Here is a 13,829-nt window from a genome sequence, read left to right on the forward strand (position 1 = left end):
ACAACTCTCAAATGATCCAACCATTCAGTCCATCCATTCGACTGAATTGGCATCCACAAATCATGATACCATTCAAAATCAACCACATGAACCTCAACCTCATCATCATATGGTAACTCGTTGTTGACCTCGATTTTGCCCAGAACCTTGGTCAAAAGGTTGACTTGATCAAATTGACCAAGTCAGACCTCGATTAACCACGGGGGCTTGCGCCTGTGGGAAACTTGGCCCCGCAATCTACTTTACCCCACTCGATCTCTCGTATCGAGTGGGGGAAACCCGTGACTAGGTCGTGTATATTGCTACCCATCGGGGTGTGCTGGCGACAGCATCTATCCCCAATGGTTAGTCGTATGCGCGATCCAATCTGCCCTCCCATCGACCCGTTCGTGTCGAGCGTAGAGGCCTACGATCGTTTTGTCCTACGGGATAGTGCGGCCGTACCCTCTGCATTCGAACCCCCGCGAGCGGTGCTCCTTCGGAGGCCCACACTCGTCTCAAGACGGGTCCCCCTAAACCATGAAATATTATCAATCTCATGCACATTCAGGATAATACCAAGTTGCTTGAACAATCTGATCCTTCATCATACATTGAAGTTGTCATGTTATCTCACTGGCGTCACAGAGGAATTCCTTACACTACAATATCATGACAAATGGATGTTAGTTCCACATCCAGCAAATAAACCGGTATTAAGAAACAAATGGACATTCCACACAAAATACCATTCAAATGGTTTCATTGCTTGGTTCAAAGCTAGACCGGTGGCTCAAGGGAACAATAAGAAGCATGGAATAAACTATATAGAGACATTTAATCCAGTTGCAAAATTTCCAACCATTCGTACATTTCTAACAGTAACATTATCAAATAAGTGGAATATACATCAACTTGATGTCACAAATGCATTCCTTCATGGAGACCTACAAGAAGTCATAAACATGAAATAACCAAAAGGATTTGAGGATAGCACACATCTGAGTCACGTGTGTCATCTAAGAAAAGCTATATATGGCTTAAAGAAATCACCAAGGCAATGGTTTCTAACATTATCTACATACCTCAAATCTCTTGGATTCAATCATAGGATATTTGATACATCTCTGTTTACACTTTATGATCATCAAACTCAAATTTATCTATTGATATACGTGGACGATATTCTCATTTCAAGAAATTATCATAAAATGCTATCTCATATTATATACAAATTAAACCAATGATTTGCCATGAAGCATCTAGGTGAAGCAAATAATTTTCTGGGAATTAACATCACTCACGACAAGCATTCATACTTTATGTTACAGTGAGATTATGCAAAGTCTATACTTCAAAATGCTGCTATGCTCAAGTGCAAATCTCCGGCCAATCCGAATTGCACGAAAATGCCTCTGAATATAGATTTAGGAAAACTTATAACGAAATCTCAAGAATATAGGAAAATCACAAGATCGTTGCAATACTTAACAATTACAAGGCTAGACATTGCATATACTATCAACCTACTCTATCAAGCAATGCACATCCCAACGATTCAGGATGCATACATTCTCAAAAGACTACTAAGGTACATTAAAAGCACCATGCAATTCAATATATATTCCAATATTGGAAGAACCGCTAATACTCAAAGCTTACTCGGATGCGGACTAGGCAGAGGACAAGGAATCTCATAGATCAACCACCAGCCAATGAACATTTCTGGGAAATACACTTATAGCTTGGAGTGTTAAGAAACAGAGAACAACAGCCAGGTCATCAGCAGAAGCTGAATATAGGGCTTTAGCAATGGAAACAATAGAAATAATATGGCTTAAAAGACTATTGAATGATTTCAAAATTGAGATTCGTGATCCAACTGATCTAATGTGTGATAATACATCGGTAATTGCTCTGGCAAACAATCTTGTATTTCATGCAAGAACAAAACATATAAAGATTGATCACTACTTTCTTCGGGATCTTATACAGAACAAGACAATACACATTACTTCTGTTTCTACAAGGGATCAACTAGCATATATTCTAACAAAACCTATATCAACAGCTAGATTCAAGTAGCTAATTAGGGACAAGCTAACAGTTCAAGAATCCTTGTCAGCTTGCAGGAGAGTAATAACAAGCTCTTAATATACGTTTACTTTAATGTCACACTGCTAATTTCAAAGATGTGAATGTATATTGTACCCATATAAGTACATAGTGTAATCAACTAAAGATGCAATGGAAAATACAAACATTATCTGCTAATGATCATTTCATCTTATCACTTCTTTAACTGCCACTTGGCCATCAATATTGTGGAATCATCTTTGCCATACCTCTATTGTTATAGAGCGTCATAATCCAACCTCCATCATCAACAGATTATCATCGTTGTTGGACCATTATCACCACACAACCTCATTTATTGAACCATCATTCTCAATCTTCTCAATTGGACTATGACCACCTGTACAATCATTTGATCGCTACCACTCGACCACCATCATTGCACAATCGTCGCCTACCTACCATGCATCATCAAACCACAATTTTTCTAGCATGGAACAATGATCTTTAATAGTTATATTTGAGAGAGAGAGAGAGAGAGAGAGAGAGAGAGAGAGAGAGAGAGAAGAGAGAGAAGAGAGAGAGGAGATAGAGGAGAGAAGAGAAGATGAGAAGGAGAGAAGGTCATAGGGAATTTGTCTGTTGGAAAGCTTCAATTGCCAAAGAGTTTCATTTATATCGTGAAATTCTGATGAATAAAAATTAATGAAAAAAATATGAAAATTTATGATAAAATTGATTAAAATTATTAAAAAAAATTTGAATTTTTTTAAAAAGACATATAAATATATGTAATATTTCATTAAATTTTAAAACTTATCCAAAACTAAATTCCATTAAACAATCTTCCCCAAATATTTTTTCTATAAAAAATATTATATTCCACTGCCCTAAAAAAAAGGCAAAATCCGTTTCATTTAATTAAACAAAATAAACTCTCAAAACTTTTTTTTCTATTACCATTTTTAATTTATGATACATACAAATTATTATATGATAAACAAATTATCATTAGTAAAAATAGAAAGAACAAAATATAATGCTCCCCAAATAAAAAAAAAAAAACTATGCTCCTCCGTCATAAATACACAAATATATATTTTCGTACAGCAATAATAAATAACAATTAATTTTGTCAGTAAGGAAATATCATAGTAAATTCCAAAATAGCCTCTTTACACATTTCAAAATATTGTAAGCAATATTTTATTCATAATATAAACAATTTCTTATTAAACTTTAGATATCTTCATTTTTTCTATTTTATAAAATTACAGTCAACCAAGATAATTATAAAAATATATATTTTTTACTAGACATAAAATATTCTTTAAGAAAATATAACTAAATATTCATTGCATTTTTTTAAAAATGTATAGTTAAAATTACTGTCTTTAATCATATTTTTAAGTTATAGTGATTCTTTTAAATTAATTATTACTAATAGTACATAATTAACTTTTTAATTTAATTTTCATATTGTTAAATAACTATATCTTTAATTAGTTAAAAAATAGTTAAGATTGCAGCTTATAAAACATGATTAACAATGGTTCAAACAAGTAATTAATTTATGCTATACGATAAATTAAAAAAAATTATTATTATAATGATGATTAATTAAACATTCCTTTCAGACATGAAAATAGAGCTGAAAAATTGCACTCAATCAAGCTTTCATTAATGGCCATTTAATATTCCCCATGACCTATCTCTGTAGGCGGTGGTATAGTTGTATGAAATAAAGGCTCCTCTTCTCCATCCTTATAGCTATAGCTCAATTCTCTTCTCTTCTTCTCTCAGAAAATATATTTTTTTTAAGAAAATCATGAGCTCTCACAAGAAAGCTATTCATGAGAGAGAAGAAGAAGAAAAACAAGAGATTAATCAAAACAATGATGAAGAAGACAGCAAGAAGAAGAACAAGAAGCAGCAGGCGCAAAAGAAGGTGCCTTTCAGCAAGCTCTTCAGCTTCGCCGACCCCTTTGACTGCCTTCTCATGACATTAGGAAGCGTCGGAGCTTGCGTGCATGGCGCCTCTGTCCCCGTCTTCTTCATCTTCTTCGGCAAACTTATCAACATTATCGGCATCGCCTATCTCTTTCCCACTTCTGTTTCTCATCAAGTCGCCTTAGTACGTTCATTCAAGTCCCCACATTTTCTTATATTCTAAGAAAAAAAATAATAAATTTTCACTTTATATGCACAGAGATCTGTATTTTTCTGCAACAAGTCTCTAACAACAACAGGAACTTAAGATCACTGAGAGCTTCTCTATAGATTCTTTTGTCATAAAAGTTAAAAAAAATTGTTGATTTCTGAACGTGAAACTGAAAAGTATATGATGGTTAATTAAATTAGTTTATTGACGAACTGATTAATCAAAATTTGTCATTGCATGCAGTACTCTCTGGACTTTGTATACTTAGGCATAGTCATTCTGTTCTCTGCATGGACTGGTAAGCAAAAATTAACTTGATTTACTGTACTTAATCAACATAATTAAGATGATTAATCATATTTATCTTGATTAATTAATGATGATGGTGAAGAGGTGGCTTGCTGGATGTACACTGGAGAGAGGCAAGTGGCAAAGATGAGGCTGGCTTATTTGCGAGCATTGTTAGATCAAAATATTGAGCTGTTTGATACTGAAGCTTCAACTGGAGAGGTGATTGCTGCCATCACCGGTGATATTATTATCGTCCAAGATGCAATTTCTGAAAAGGTAAAACTTTTACTCTTTTTTTCATTTTGAAAAATCGAAATTCAACGTTAAATTAAAAAAAAAATTATATATTTCTTGTTGAATAAATGGTTAAATGTTAATTAAACGTTAATTGTTAAATGTTAAGGTAAATAATTAGTTATTGTTCATTTACTAAGCACCAACTGCAAGCTAAGCCATCTGTAGTGCCATTATTAGAGTTGGTGTGCATTAATTGTAGATGTATACTTTAAAGAAGCAGTAATATTATAACTGTATGGCCAAGCATAATTAATTGGAAGGGAGCTTTGGTTTGTTTTTTTCGACAACTTTTTATTATTTTATAGAGCAATTTTTTAGAATTTTTTAACTAAAAACTCACTCTATAAAAAAGAAAGAAAGCTGTTCCAAACAAAGTCTTAGAGGATAGCATTTCGTCATTATTTTTTTTAAAAAAATTGTGCTAGAAAATAGATGTAGAAAGCAGTTAAAAAACTATTCCAAACGAGACATTAGAGTCTAGGCTTCATTTTGAATTGCTTTTGATAATTTATTTTTAGTTGTTTTTAAGAACTGTCCCAAATGAAGCTTAAGATTTTGAATTTTTTTTCTTAAAAAATTAATTGATTTATTCTCAATATTTGTAGTTGAAATCTATTTAAAAAAATGATGATAAAATTTTATTAATTATTAAGCTCCTAATCAAAGAAAATTTTATACAATTTGAAAATGATAATAATTCATAAAACAATAAATTACAATATTAATCACTTAAGCCCCTAAACAAATTAGAATCATTTGATTCCACTGTGAACTTTGAATCCACTCTATTTAGTACATTATATTACACTTTCAACCACCCATTTCAACTTCAATTACTTAAGGATTGCAATTATTTTAATTTCTGGGTATCAATTTATAAATAATATAAGCCATGAAAGGCTAAAAATCAAGGCTAGCCGGTTGTTAAATAATTTTTTTAATAATAATATTATTTATATCAAAATAAATTTTGTTCAATACAATACTTCTTATAATAATAAATACTGATAAATAGTTTTTCATCATAAATTATTTTTTTTATCGTTGATCATAAATAAATTTGATGATATATAGTTATTATCAAAACTTAATGTAAATATTATTATTATTATCAATTAAAAACACTAATCAAATTGTTAGTTCTCATCAATAAGATTAAAAAAAAATTATATTGAAAGATTTGCAACACCTCTTGCTCGCTTCCAAATTAAGCTGTTGTTTGTCTTGGCGTTTTTTGCGCCTTTTTCCTGTTACGCGGGGGAATTTTTTGTTTGTTGGTTTCTTCAATCGCAGGTTCTCAATAACTCCTTTTTTGTCATTTTTCTGCGGGTTTTGAGATAAGATTTTTATATATTGCTGTTCGACAAACTTCTTTTTTGAAAACTAATGTTTTTAATGCTGTCTTTTACAAAAGCATCAAAAACAACTGATTGCCTAAAGCTTTTTTGGATTGGGAATGCATTTTTTCCGTTTTTTTAAAAGATTATTGTTTTACAAATAAAAAAGCTTATAAGCATTAAGAAAGTCCACTTTTGTCTTGGGCTCATATAACCCCATCCATGCCCATATTGGTGACTTATTAATTATAAACAGTTAATTATTTTCGTAAGCTTTTACTCCTATTCTATAAGTCAATTAGTGTCAAAAGTAATAGATAATAATAAAATTTTTATCCTTTTTACTAATTTTATTTTTTGTGTGAATAATTAAAACCATAATTTTTTTAGCCAGTTTATTTATGTCTTTTTTTTTTAGTTAGAAAGGTTTATTTCATACTTATAAATTAAATGTTTAATGTTTCAAATCGTTTTTATTATTACTTCACCGACAGTCATAGCAATAGTAGAATCCCAGTAAATTTTTTTAGATATATTTCATATGTTTTCTGAATCTTCTTTGGTAAATGCATAATCAACAATTTCGTGAATCGATGAATTTCTTTTCTTAAAATATTATGACAATATTTTTCTTAGGTATTTTAAATAGAAATCAAATTACCAATTTTCTTAGCATCATTTTATATTTTATTTAAAAAAATTTAATCATAAATTGAATATTTCAAAGTCTATAAATAATAGTTTTATTGTATGGAAAATAATTATAGATTCCAAAACGTGGAGCCTTTTACTTGCCACAAAGTTGAATTTATGAGTATTAAAATAATTTTAAATATATTCAAGAAATTTAATTAATGAAATAGTTAATAAAATTAGATTTTTTTAATGTTTCTATTTATCTTTATTTTTTTCATATTCATTGAAATTATAATTAATTTCAAAATTAATAAACTTTCATTCATAAATAATTTATTAGTTTAGAATTTAGATACAAATTTTTTAAATCATCTTGAAATTGAAGACCTTATAAATGCGAGATATAGAATAAATGTGGAAGATGAATGATATTTGAAAGAAAAAATTCATCATTAATTAAGAGAAATTTAACTTGTTGTTTTAATAATAAATTATTTTTTATTTTATTAACTTAAAATTTCAATTTAATTATGAATATCATTTTTAATAATCAATATTTATATGTAGATTTTGAGTGATTGAAATAAAAATTTCCAAAATATTAGTAAGAAAATATTATTAAGATTCCTGAATTGAAACCTAATTTTTATCAAATTTAATTATCAAATAATTATATTCATATTTTAAAAAATTTAAAAATAGTGAAAAACGCCTTGTTTAGCCGCCGGCACATCGCCGCTGCGAGTCTAATCTCCGGCGACGAACGCTGAGAATGTCGCTCTGGATTGATGAATCAGCGATGATTATGACGAATTATCAGTTTTTTTTCTAATTTTTTTGGTAGGTCGGGAACTTCCTGCACTACATCAGCCGCTTCCTCTGCGGCTTCGCTATCGGGTTTTCTCGCGTATGGCAGATCAGTCTAGTAACGCTCTCAATCGTCCCCCTCATCGCCGTCGCCGGCGGCATCTATGTTTTTGTCGCCACTGGCCTCATCGCTCGTGTCCGCAAATCCTACGTCAAGGCCGGCGAGATCGCGGAAGAGGTCGCTCCCTTGCTTTTTGCTGAAGTTGCCAAGTTCTTGTCTTTTTTTTTTTTTTAATCTGTTGGAGCTTATTGGGGTTTCGGAATCGCAGGTGATCGGAACTGTGAGGACGGTACAGGCGTTCGTGGGGGAGGAGAAGGCGGTGAAGAGCTACAGGGCTGCGCTGCAAAATACGTACAAGTACGGGAAAAAGGGTGGATTGGCGAAGGGGTTGGGGCTGGGTTCTTTACATTGCATTCTCTTCCTCTCATGGGCGTTGCTGGTTTGGTTTACAAGCATTGTGGTTCATAAGGAGATATCTAATGGAGGAGAATCTTTTACCACCATGCTCAATGTCGTCATTGCTGGACTGTAAGACTCTATTCTTATGAGTTCTTGTTGTTTCTTTCACTTCCTTTTTGATTTGTTTTCAATACTTCATCAATTCTAAAACTAATTGCCGGTTGATTTCAGTAAGATTTACCCTGTCTCACTTGATTGAGTAATTTCTGAGTTGATGAATTTTGATAAAATGCCATGCAGGTCACTGGGGCAGGCAGCTCCAAATATCTCCACATTCCTCAGAGCAAGAACTGCTGCATACCCAATCTTCAAGATGATAGAAAGGAAAACGGTGCGCCAAACTGCAGCCAGAGCTGGGCGGAAGCTTCCCATTGCGGATGGTCATATTCAATTCCGTAATGTTTCTTTCAGCTATCCTTCACGTCCTGATGTCCTCATCTTCAACCGGCTTAATTTGGACATCCCATCTGGGAAAATAGTTGCATTAGTTGGAGGCAGTGGATCAGGCAAAAGTACTATTATCTCACTTATCGAACGGTTTTATGATCCCCTCTCTGGTGCAATACTTTTGGATGGGCATGATACGAGGGATCTTGACCTTAAGTGGCTGAGGCATCAAATTGGATTAGTTAACCAGGAGCCTGCCCTTTTTGCCACAAGCATCAGGGAGAACATTCTTTATGGGAAAGATGGTGCTTCCCTTGATGAGATTACACATGCTGCTAAGCTCTCAGAGGCAATAACCTTCATTAATAACCTTCCTGATGGTTATGAGACACAGGTAATCAATCTACTTTTTTTATTGCAAATAAGGGTGTAAAGAAGCCAAAGATGAAGGCTTTCTTAGTTAATTATCAAGCTAAAGTTGAACTAGCTCAGATTCACTAACCATTTGACTCTTAATAAGCATGGCTTGATTTGTTGTTATTTGAGAATTTTGACACCCTTTACTGAAAACTAGAACAGTAAAGGCCTTTAATGTTGCATGATTCCATTTGTACTTGTAGGTTGGAGAAAGAGGAATCCAATTATCAGGAGGGCAGAAGCAACGCATTGCAATATCTAGAGCGATACTGAAGAACCCTTCCATTCTCCTTCTTGATGAGGCCACTAGTGCTTTGGATGCTGAGTCTGAAAAGAGTGTACAAGAGGCACTTGATCGGGTGATGGTTGGCCGCACCACGGTTGTGGTGGCACATAGGCTTTCAACAATCAGGAATGCTGATATCATTGCTGTTGTTGAAGGTGGAAAGATTGTGGAGACAGGAACCCATGACCAGCTTATTTCACAGCCTCAAAGCATGTACTCATCACTTGTTCATATCCAAGATGCTGCAAGTCTGCGAGGCTCCTTTGAGAGTTCAAGTTTTAGGAGGCCTCAAAGGTAATGATCATGCATGCAAGTTATAAAATACATTCGCTTTGCAATTTATCCTATTTTTTGTTTCTCTTAGCGTCAAGTTTTCACGAGAGCTCTCCCTTGGAGCTACAAGTTTAGGAGCCAGCTTCAGATCTGATAAGGATTCAGTTGGCCACTTTGTTCCTGAAGCAAACGATCCTTCAAAAAAGAAGCATGTTTCTGTGGGAAGATTATATTTCATGGTTGGTCCTGATTGGATTTATGGAGTGTTTGGCACTGTGGGTGCTTTGGTGGCAGGAGCACAAATGCCACTTTTTGCTCTTGGAGTAACACAGGCTCTTGTTTCCTATTACATGGCTTGGGAGACCACACAAACTGAAGTGAAGAAAATTGCTCTCCTTTTCTGTGGTGGTGCTGTTCTGACAGTGATTTTCCATGTCATGGCACATCTCAACTTTGGCATCATGGGTGAAAGGCTTACGCTTCGTGTCAGGGAGAGAATGTTTGGAGGTATGCATGTTTTCTTCTTTCAAAAAATTATTTTCTATAACCTCTTTCTCTTTTTTCTCTCTCTGTCTCTCTATTATTCTTTTGTTAGTGGTTGTTTTCCTCCTGTAAGTTATAACCTTTATCATCTTGGCATCAATTACTTTAGCATTTTGCCATCTAGAGTGAACACTCCACCGTTTCGCATAGTAGCATGACGCTTGTAGTGCTCTCCCACAACTCCATTTTCACGGTTTAGGCTGCTCCCATTTTGCTCGCTGCTACTACGGGAATCGCTTTTGCTTTCTTTTCCTCTGGCTACTAAGATGTTTCAGTTCACCAGGTTGTCTCTTGCCTGCCCATGGATTCAGCAGCAGTTCGAAAGGTTGACCTATTCGGGAATCTCCGGATCTATGCTTATTTTCAACTCCCCGAAGCATTTCGTCGCTTGCTACGCCCTTCCTCATCTCTTTGAATATAAATATCTCATATTTTACTTGCTTGTTAAATTCTGTAATATCATGCATGACCTTTTTCAGAAGATGATTGAAACAATTTAGCTTTATACTGTGAGTGACTGTCTGATATTTTTGTTAATTTTGTTTCAGCGATGTTACAAAATGAGATTGGTTGGTTTGATGATGCAAGGAATAACAGCGCAATATTAGCATCTCATCTTGAAACAGATGCAACACTACTTCGAACTATAGTTGTAGACCGCTCATCTATACTAATTCAAAACATAGGAATGATTATAACATCACTTGTTATTGCCTTCATCCTTAATTGGAGGATAACTCTTGTTGTTTTGGCAACATACCCATTGATGGTTAGTGGCCATATTAGTGAGGTAGAGTTCTTTTTCCCATATACCTTCTTTTTTCTCATGATGTGATGAAACACAGATTACCAATCTATTTTTTTCTTACATGGTCTGCACCATCAGAAATTATTCATGAAGGGATATGGAGGTAACTTGAGCAAGGCCTATTTGAAAGCCAACATGCTAGCTGCTGAGGCTGTGAGCAACATTCGTACTGTTGCTGCCTTCTGTTCTGAGGATAAAGTCATTGATTTATATTCGAGGGAGCTCAAGGATCCCTCAAGTCGATCTTTCCGTCGTGGGCAACTTGCTGGTCTTTTTTATGGAGTCTCTCAATTCTTCCTGTTCTCCTCCTATGCCCTTGCTCTCTGGTATGTGATTCTGGAAATCCTCTACCAGCTCATTCTTTGTCAAAGTTGTTGCAAACTTCTTCTCCATATTGCTTTATTATGAGCCTGGATTTGCAGAGTTATGTCATAAGTATGAACTATCAAGTGCAAGGCTTTTATGCCTTTTTTTTTTCTAGCTTGTTCATGACTGTTTTCCTGGACATAATTGTAGTTTAATTGAATGCATTCACGTGTAGCTACTTGGATTTTATAGATCTGGGAATCTTCATTTCATCCTTCTAATTTTTTAAGGTGCAAATTTGAAATCTCCATTGTTCAGGAAGCTTGCGTTAAAAGCATTTCTGATCTGAAAATGAATTGAAATGGCATGGTCCCTATCCAACAATTACATGACTGTTACTTTTGTAGCTTACACTAAGGATTAGTGCTTATATGAAGCGAAATTCGACCTGGGTTCTCATTTAATTGTTTGAATTACCAACAAGATCAAACTTGAAACTTAAAATTACTGGCTTCGAAATTTTAAATGCTTGGAATCTTGGTTTGGAGCCTATTTCGATTTTCAAATAGCTTGGTCAAAAGTTCCCATTGCGTTAAGAGATTATGAATAATGGTGTCTTGTTATATTTAATAATGCTTCAGGTATGGCTCAGTTCTTATGGGCAAAGAACTCGCAAGTTTCAAATCTGTTATGAAGTCCTTCATGGTCTTGATAGTTACCGCACTAGCTATGGGAGAAACCTTGGCAATGGCACCAGACCTTGTTAAAGGGAATCAGATGGCGGCTTCGGTTTTCGAAATACTAGACCGGAAGACTCAGGTGGTGGCTGATATTGGGGAGGAACTTGTGAGAGTCGAGGGAGTCATAGAGTTGAGGGGTGTTGAGTTCTATTATCCTTCAAGGCCTGAAGTTATTATCTTCAGAGATTTTGACCTTAGAATGAAATCTGGAAAAGCCATGGCATTAGTTGGCACTAGTGGATCTGGAAAGAGTACTGTGTTGACTTTGATTCTAAGATTTTACGATGTAGCTGCTGGAAAAGTGATGATTGATGGTATGCAAACACAAAAGATGATGTTATTTACATCTTTCTTATGCTGCCTACTTTCTTCTGATTTATAGCCAACTTTTACAGGTAAAGACGTTAGGAAACTCCACCTCAAGTCCCTGCGTAAGCACATAGGGCTAGTTCAGCAAGAACCAGTCCTTTTTGCTACCTCCATTTATGATAACATTATCTATGGAAAGGATGGTGCAACAGAGGCAGAGGTTATTGAGGCAGCCAAACTTGCAAATGCTCACTCTTTCATTAGTTCACTCCCAGAAGGGTACTCAACCAAGGTTGGGGAACGAGGAGTGCAGCTTTCAGGTGGCCAGAAGCAGCGCGTCGCCATTGCACGAGCCATTATCAAGAACCCTGCCATTCTGTTGCTCGATGAGGCCACAAGCGCCCTTGATGTAGAGTCAGAGCATGTGGTTCAGCAGGCACTTGACAGGATCATGAAGGGACGCACCACCATTGTTGTGGCTCACAGGCTATCTACTATCCAAAATGCAGATGTAATATCAGTCCTGCAGGATGGAAAGATTGTTGAGCAAGGTAGCCATTCAGCTTTAATGGAAAATATAAACGGTGCATATTTTAAATTGATCAACCTTCAGCAGCAGCAACAGCAGCGTTGATATTTTGTTATTGGTGAGACTTTTCTTCTGATTAAGCCAGACAAATAGTAATGATGGCTTACACAGCAGAAATGATCTCTCTTATTTACACAAGTGAGTTTTACATTGTTTTCCCTTATTTTATAATACTGTAACCATTTGTATGGCAGCTTGCTAGCATTATTTGATGTCAATAAATACTATTTATACAGTAAGCTATCCTTCACTGATTGAAATGTAAACATGGAGTGGAAATCACCTCCTGCTTTACCAGCTGCTGAATCTAACTTAGATCTACAACTCATATATGTATTCTACTTTTATGCCAACTAGCTTCTTATTTGTGTCTAGCGGTCCCTGAAAACTTCTGGAGGGGAGGCTAAGGCTTCGTTTGGGATGACTTTTTTACTGCTTCTTAAAGCAGCTTTCTAGTAAAAAAATTAGAATATTTGTACTAAAAAACTGCTTTAAGAAATAATAAAGCCTAAGTTTTAATCATTATTTGATTGCTGACATGATATGATGCTTCCCTTTCACTTCGACTTCATTGGTAGAAGATTTGATTTATTAACAAGATTTAAAGCAGTACATGTTGCAAGTCTGAATGCCCGTGTTCATTGCGAATGTAATTCAGGTGTATCAAATTTTCATCTTTTTGCCTACTTCATTTAAAGTTTTAAAGTATGCTATGATGTCAACTCTTATATGAACAAGATGTGCTCTCTAATATTTTGAACAGTCTATTATGTCGAACGGATCACTGCATGATTTTATAATTCAACCCATTCAATTCCAACGAACACTTTGTTCAAAATGACTATCTCAATGTGAATGTTAAGTACTATTCGCTTTTGTTGTGTTTCATGTTGTGAAAACAATAAATGGTGAATGAAATTTTGTCAAGATACTTGCCAATTTTTGTTTTTCTAGGGTGAACTTATCTTTACTGAAAGTATTAAGTTCGTCACAATTCTTTTTGTGGAATCAGGCATTTCGATGAGATGAATCTAACAAGCTTAAGATCTCTTAACTTCGATATCATT

The 13,829-nt window shown here is 34.7% G+C and overlaps 1 protein-coding gene across 1 annotated transcript; it reads left to right on the forward strand.

Moving 5' to 3' along the window:
• Positions 1 to 3,854: 3,854 nt before the first annotated feature.
• On the forward strand, positions 3,855 to 13,090 carry LOC110104737 (ABC transporter B family member 2). Its single transcript, XM_020833974.2, has 12 exons — positions 3,855 to 4,189; positions 4,460 to 4,514; positions 4,608 to 4,783; positions 7,622 to 7,822; positions 7,914 to 8,173; positions 8,345 to 8,885; positions 9,112 to 9,488; positions 9,559 to 9,974; positions 10,559 to 10,800; positions 10,897 to 11,144; positions 11,766 to 12,178; positions 12,260 to 13,090. The coding sequence occupies exons 1-12, from the start codon at positions 3,884 to 3,886 to the stop codon at positions 12,805 to 12,807; spliced, it is 3,783 nt and encodes a 1,260-aa protein (XP_020689633.1). The 5' UTR covers positions 3,855 to 3,883; the 3' UTR covers positions 12,808 to 13,090.
• The last annotated feature ends 739 nt before the right edge of the window (positions 13,091 to 13,829 follow it).

Source organism: Dendrobium catenatum, unplaced genomic scaffold (assembly GCF_001605985.2).
Source record: "Dendrobium catenatum unplaced genomic scaffold, ASM160598v2 fragScaff_scaffold_343, whole genome shotgun sequence".
In the NCBI taxonomy this organism is placed as follows: Eukaryota; Viridiplantae; Streptophyta; class Magnoliopsida; order Asparagales; family Orchidaceae; genus Dendrobium; species Dendrobium catenatum.

Coding starts and splice junctions, on each gene's coding strand:
- LOC110104737 (XM_020833974.2), top strand. CDS start 3,884: ATGAGCTCTCACAAGAAAGCTATTCATGAGAGAGAAGAAGAAGAAAAA. Junction 4,190..4,459: donor TTTCTCATCAAGTCGCCTTA/GTACGTTCATTC, acceptor CATTGCATGCAG/TACTCTCTGGACTTTGTATA. Junction 12,179..12,259: donor TGGAAAAGTGATGATTGATG/GTATGCAAACAC, acceptor CAACTTTTACAG/GTAAAGACGTTAGGAAACTC.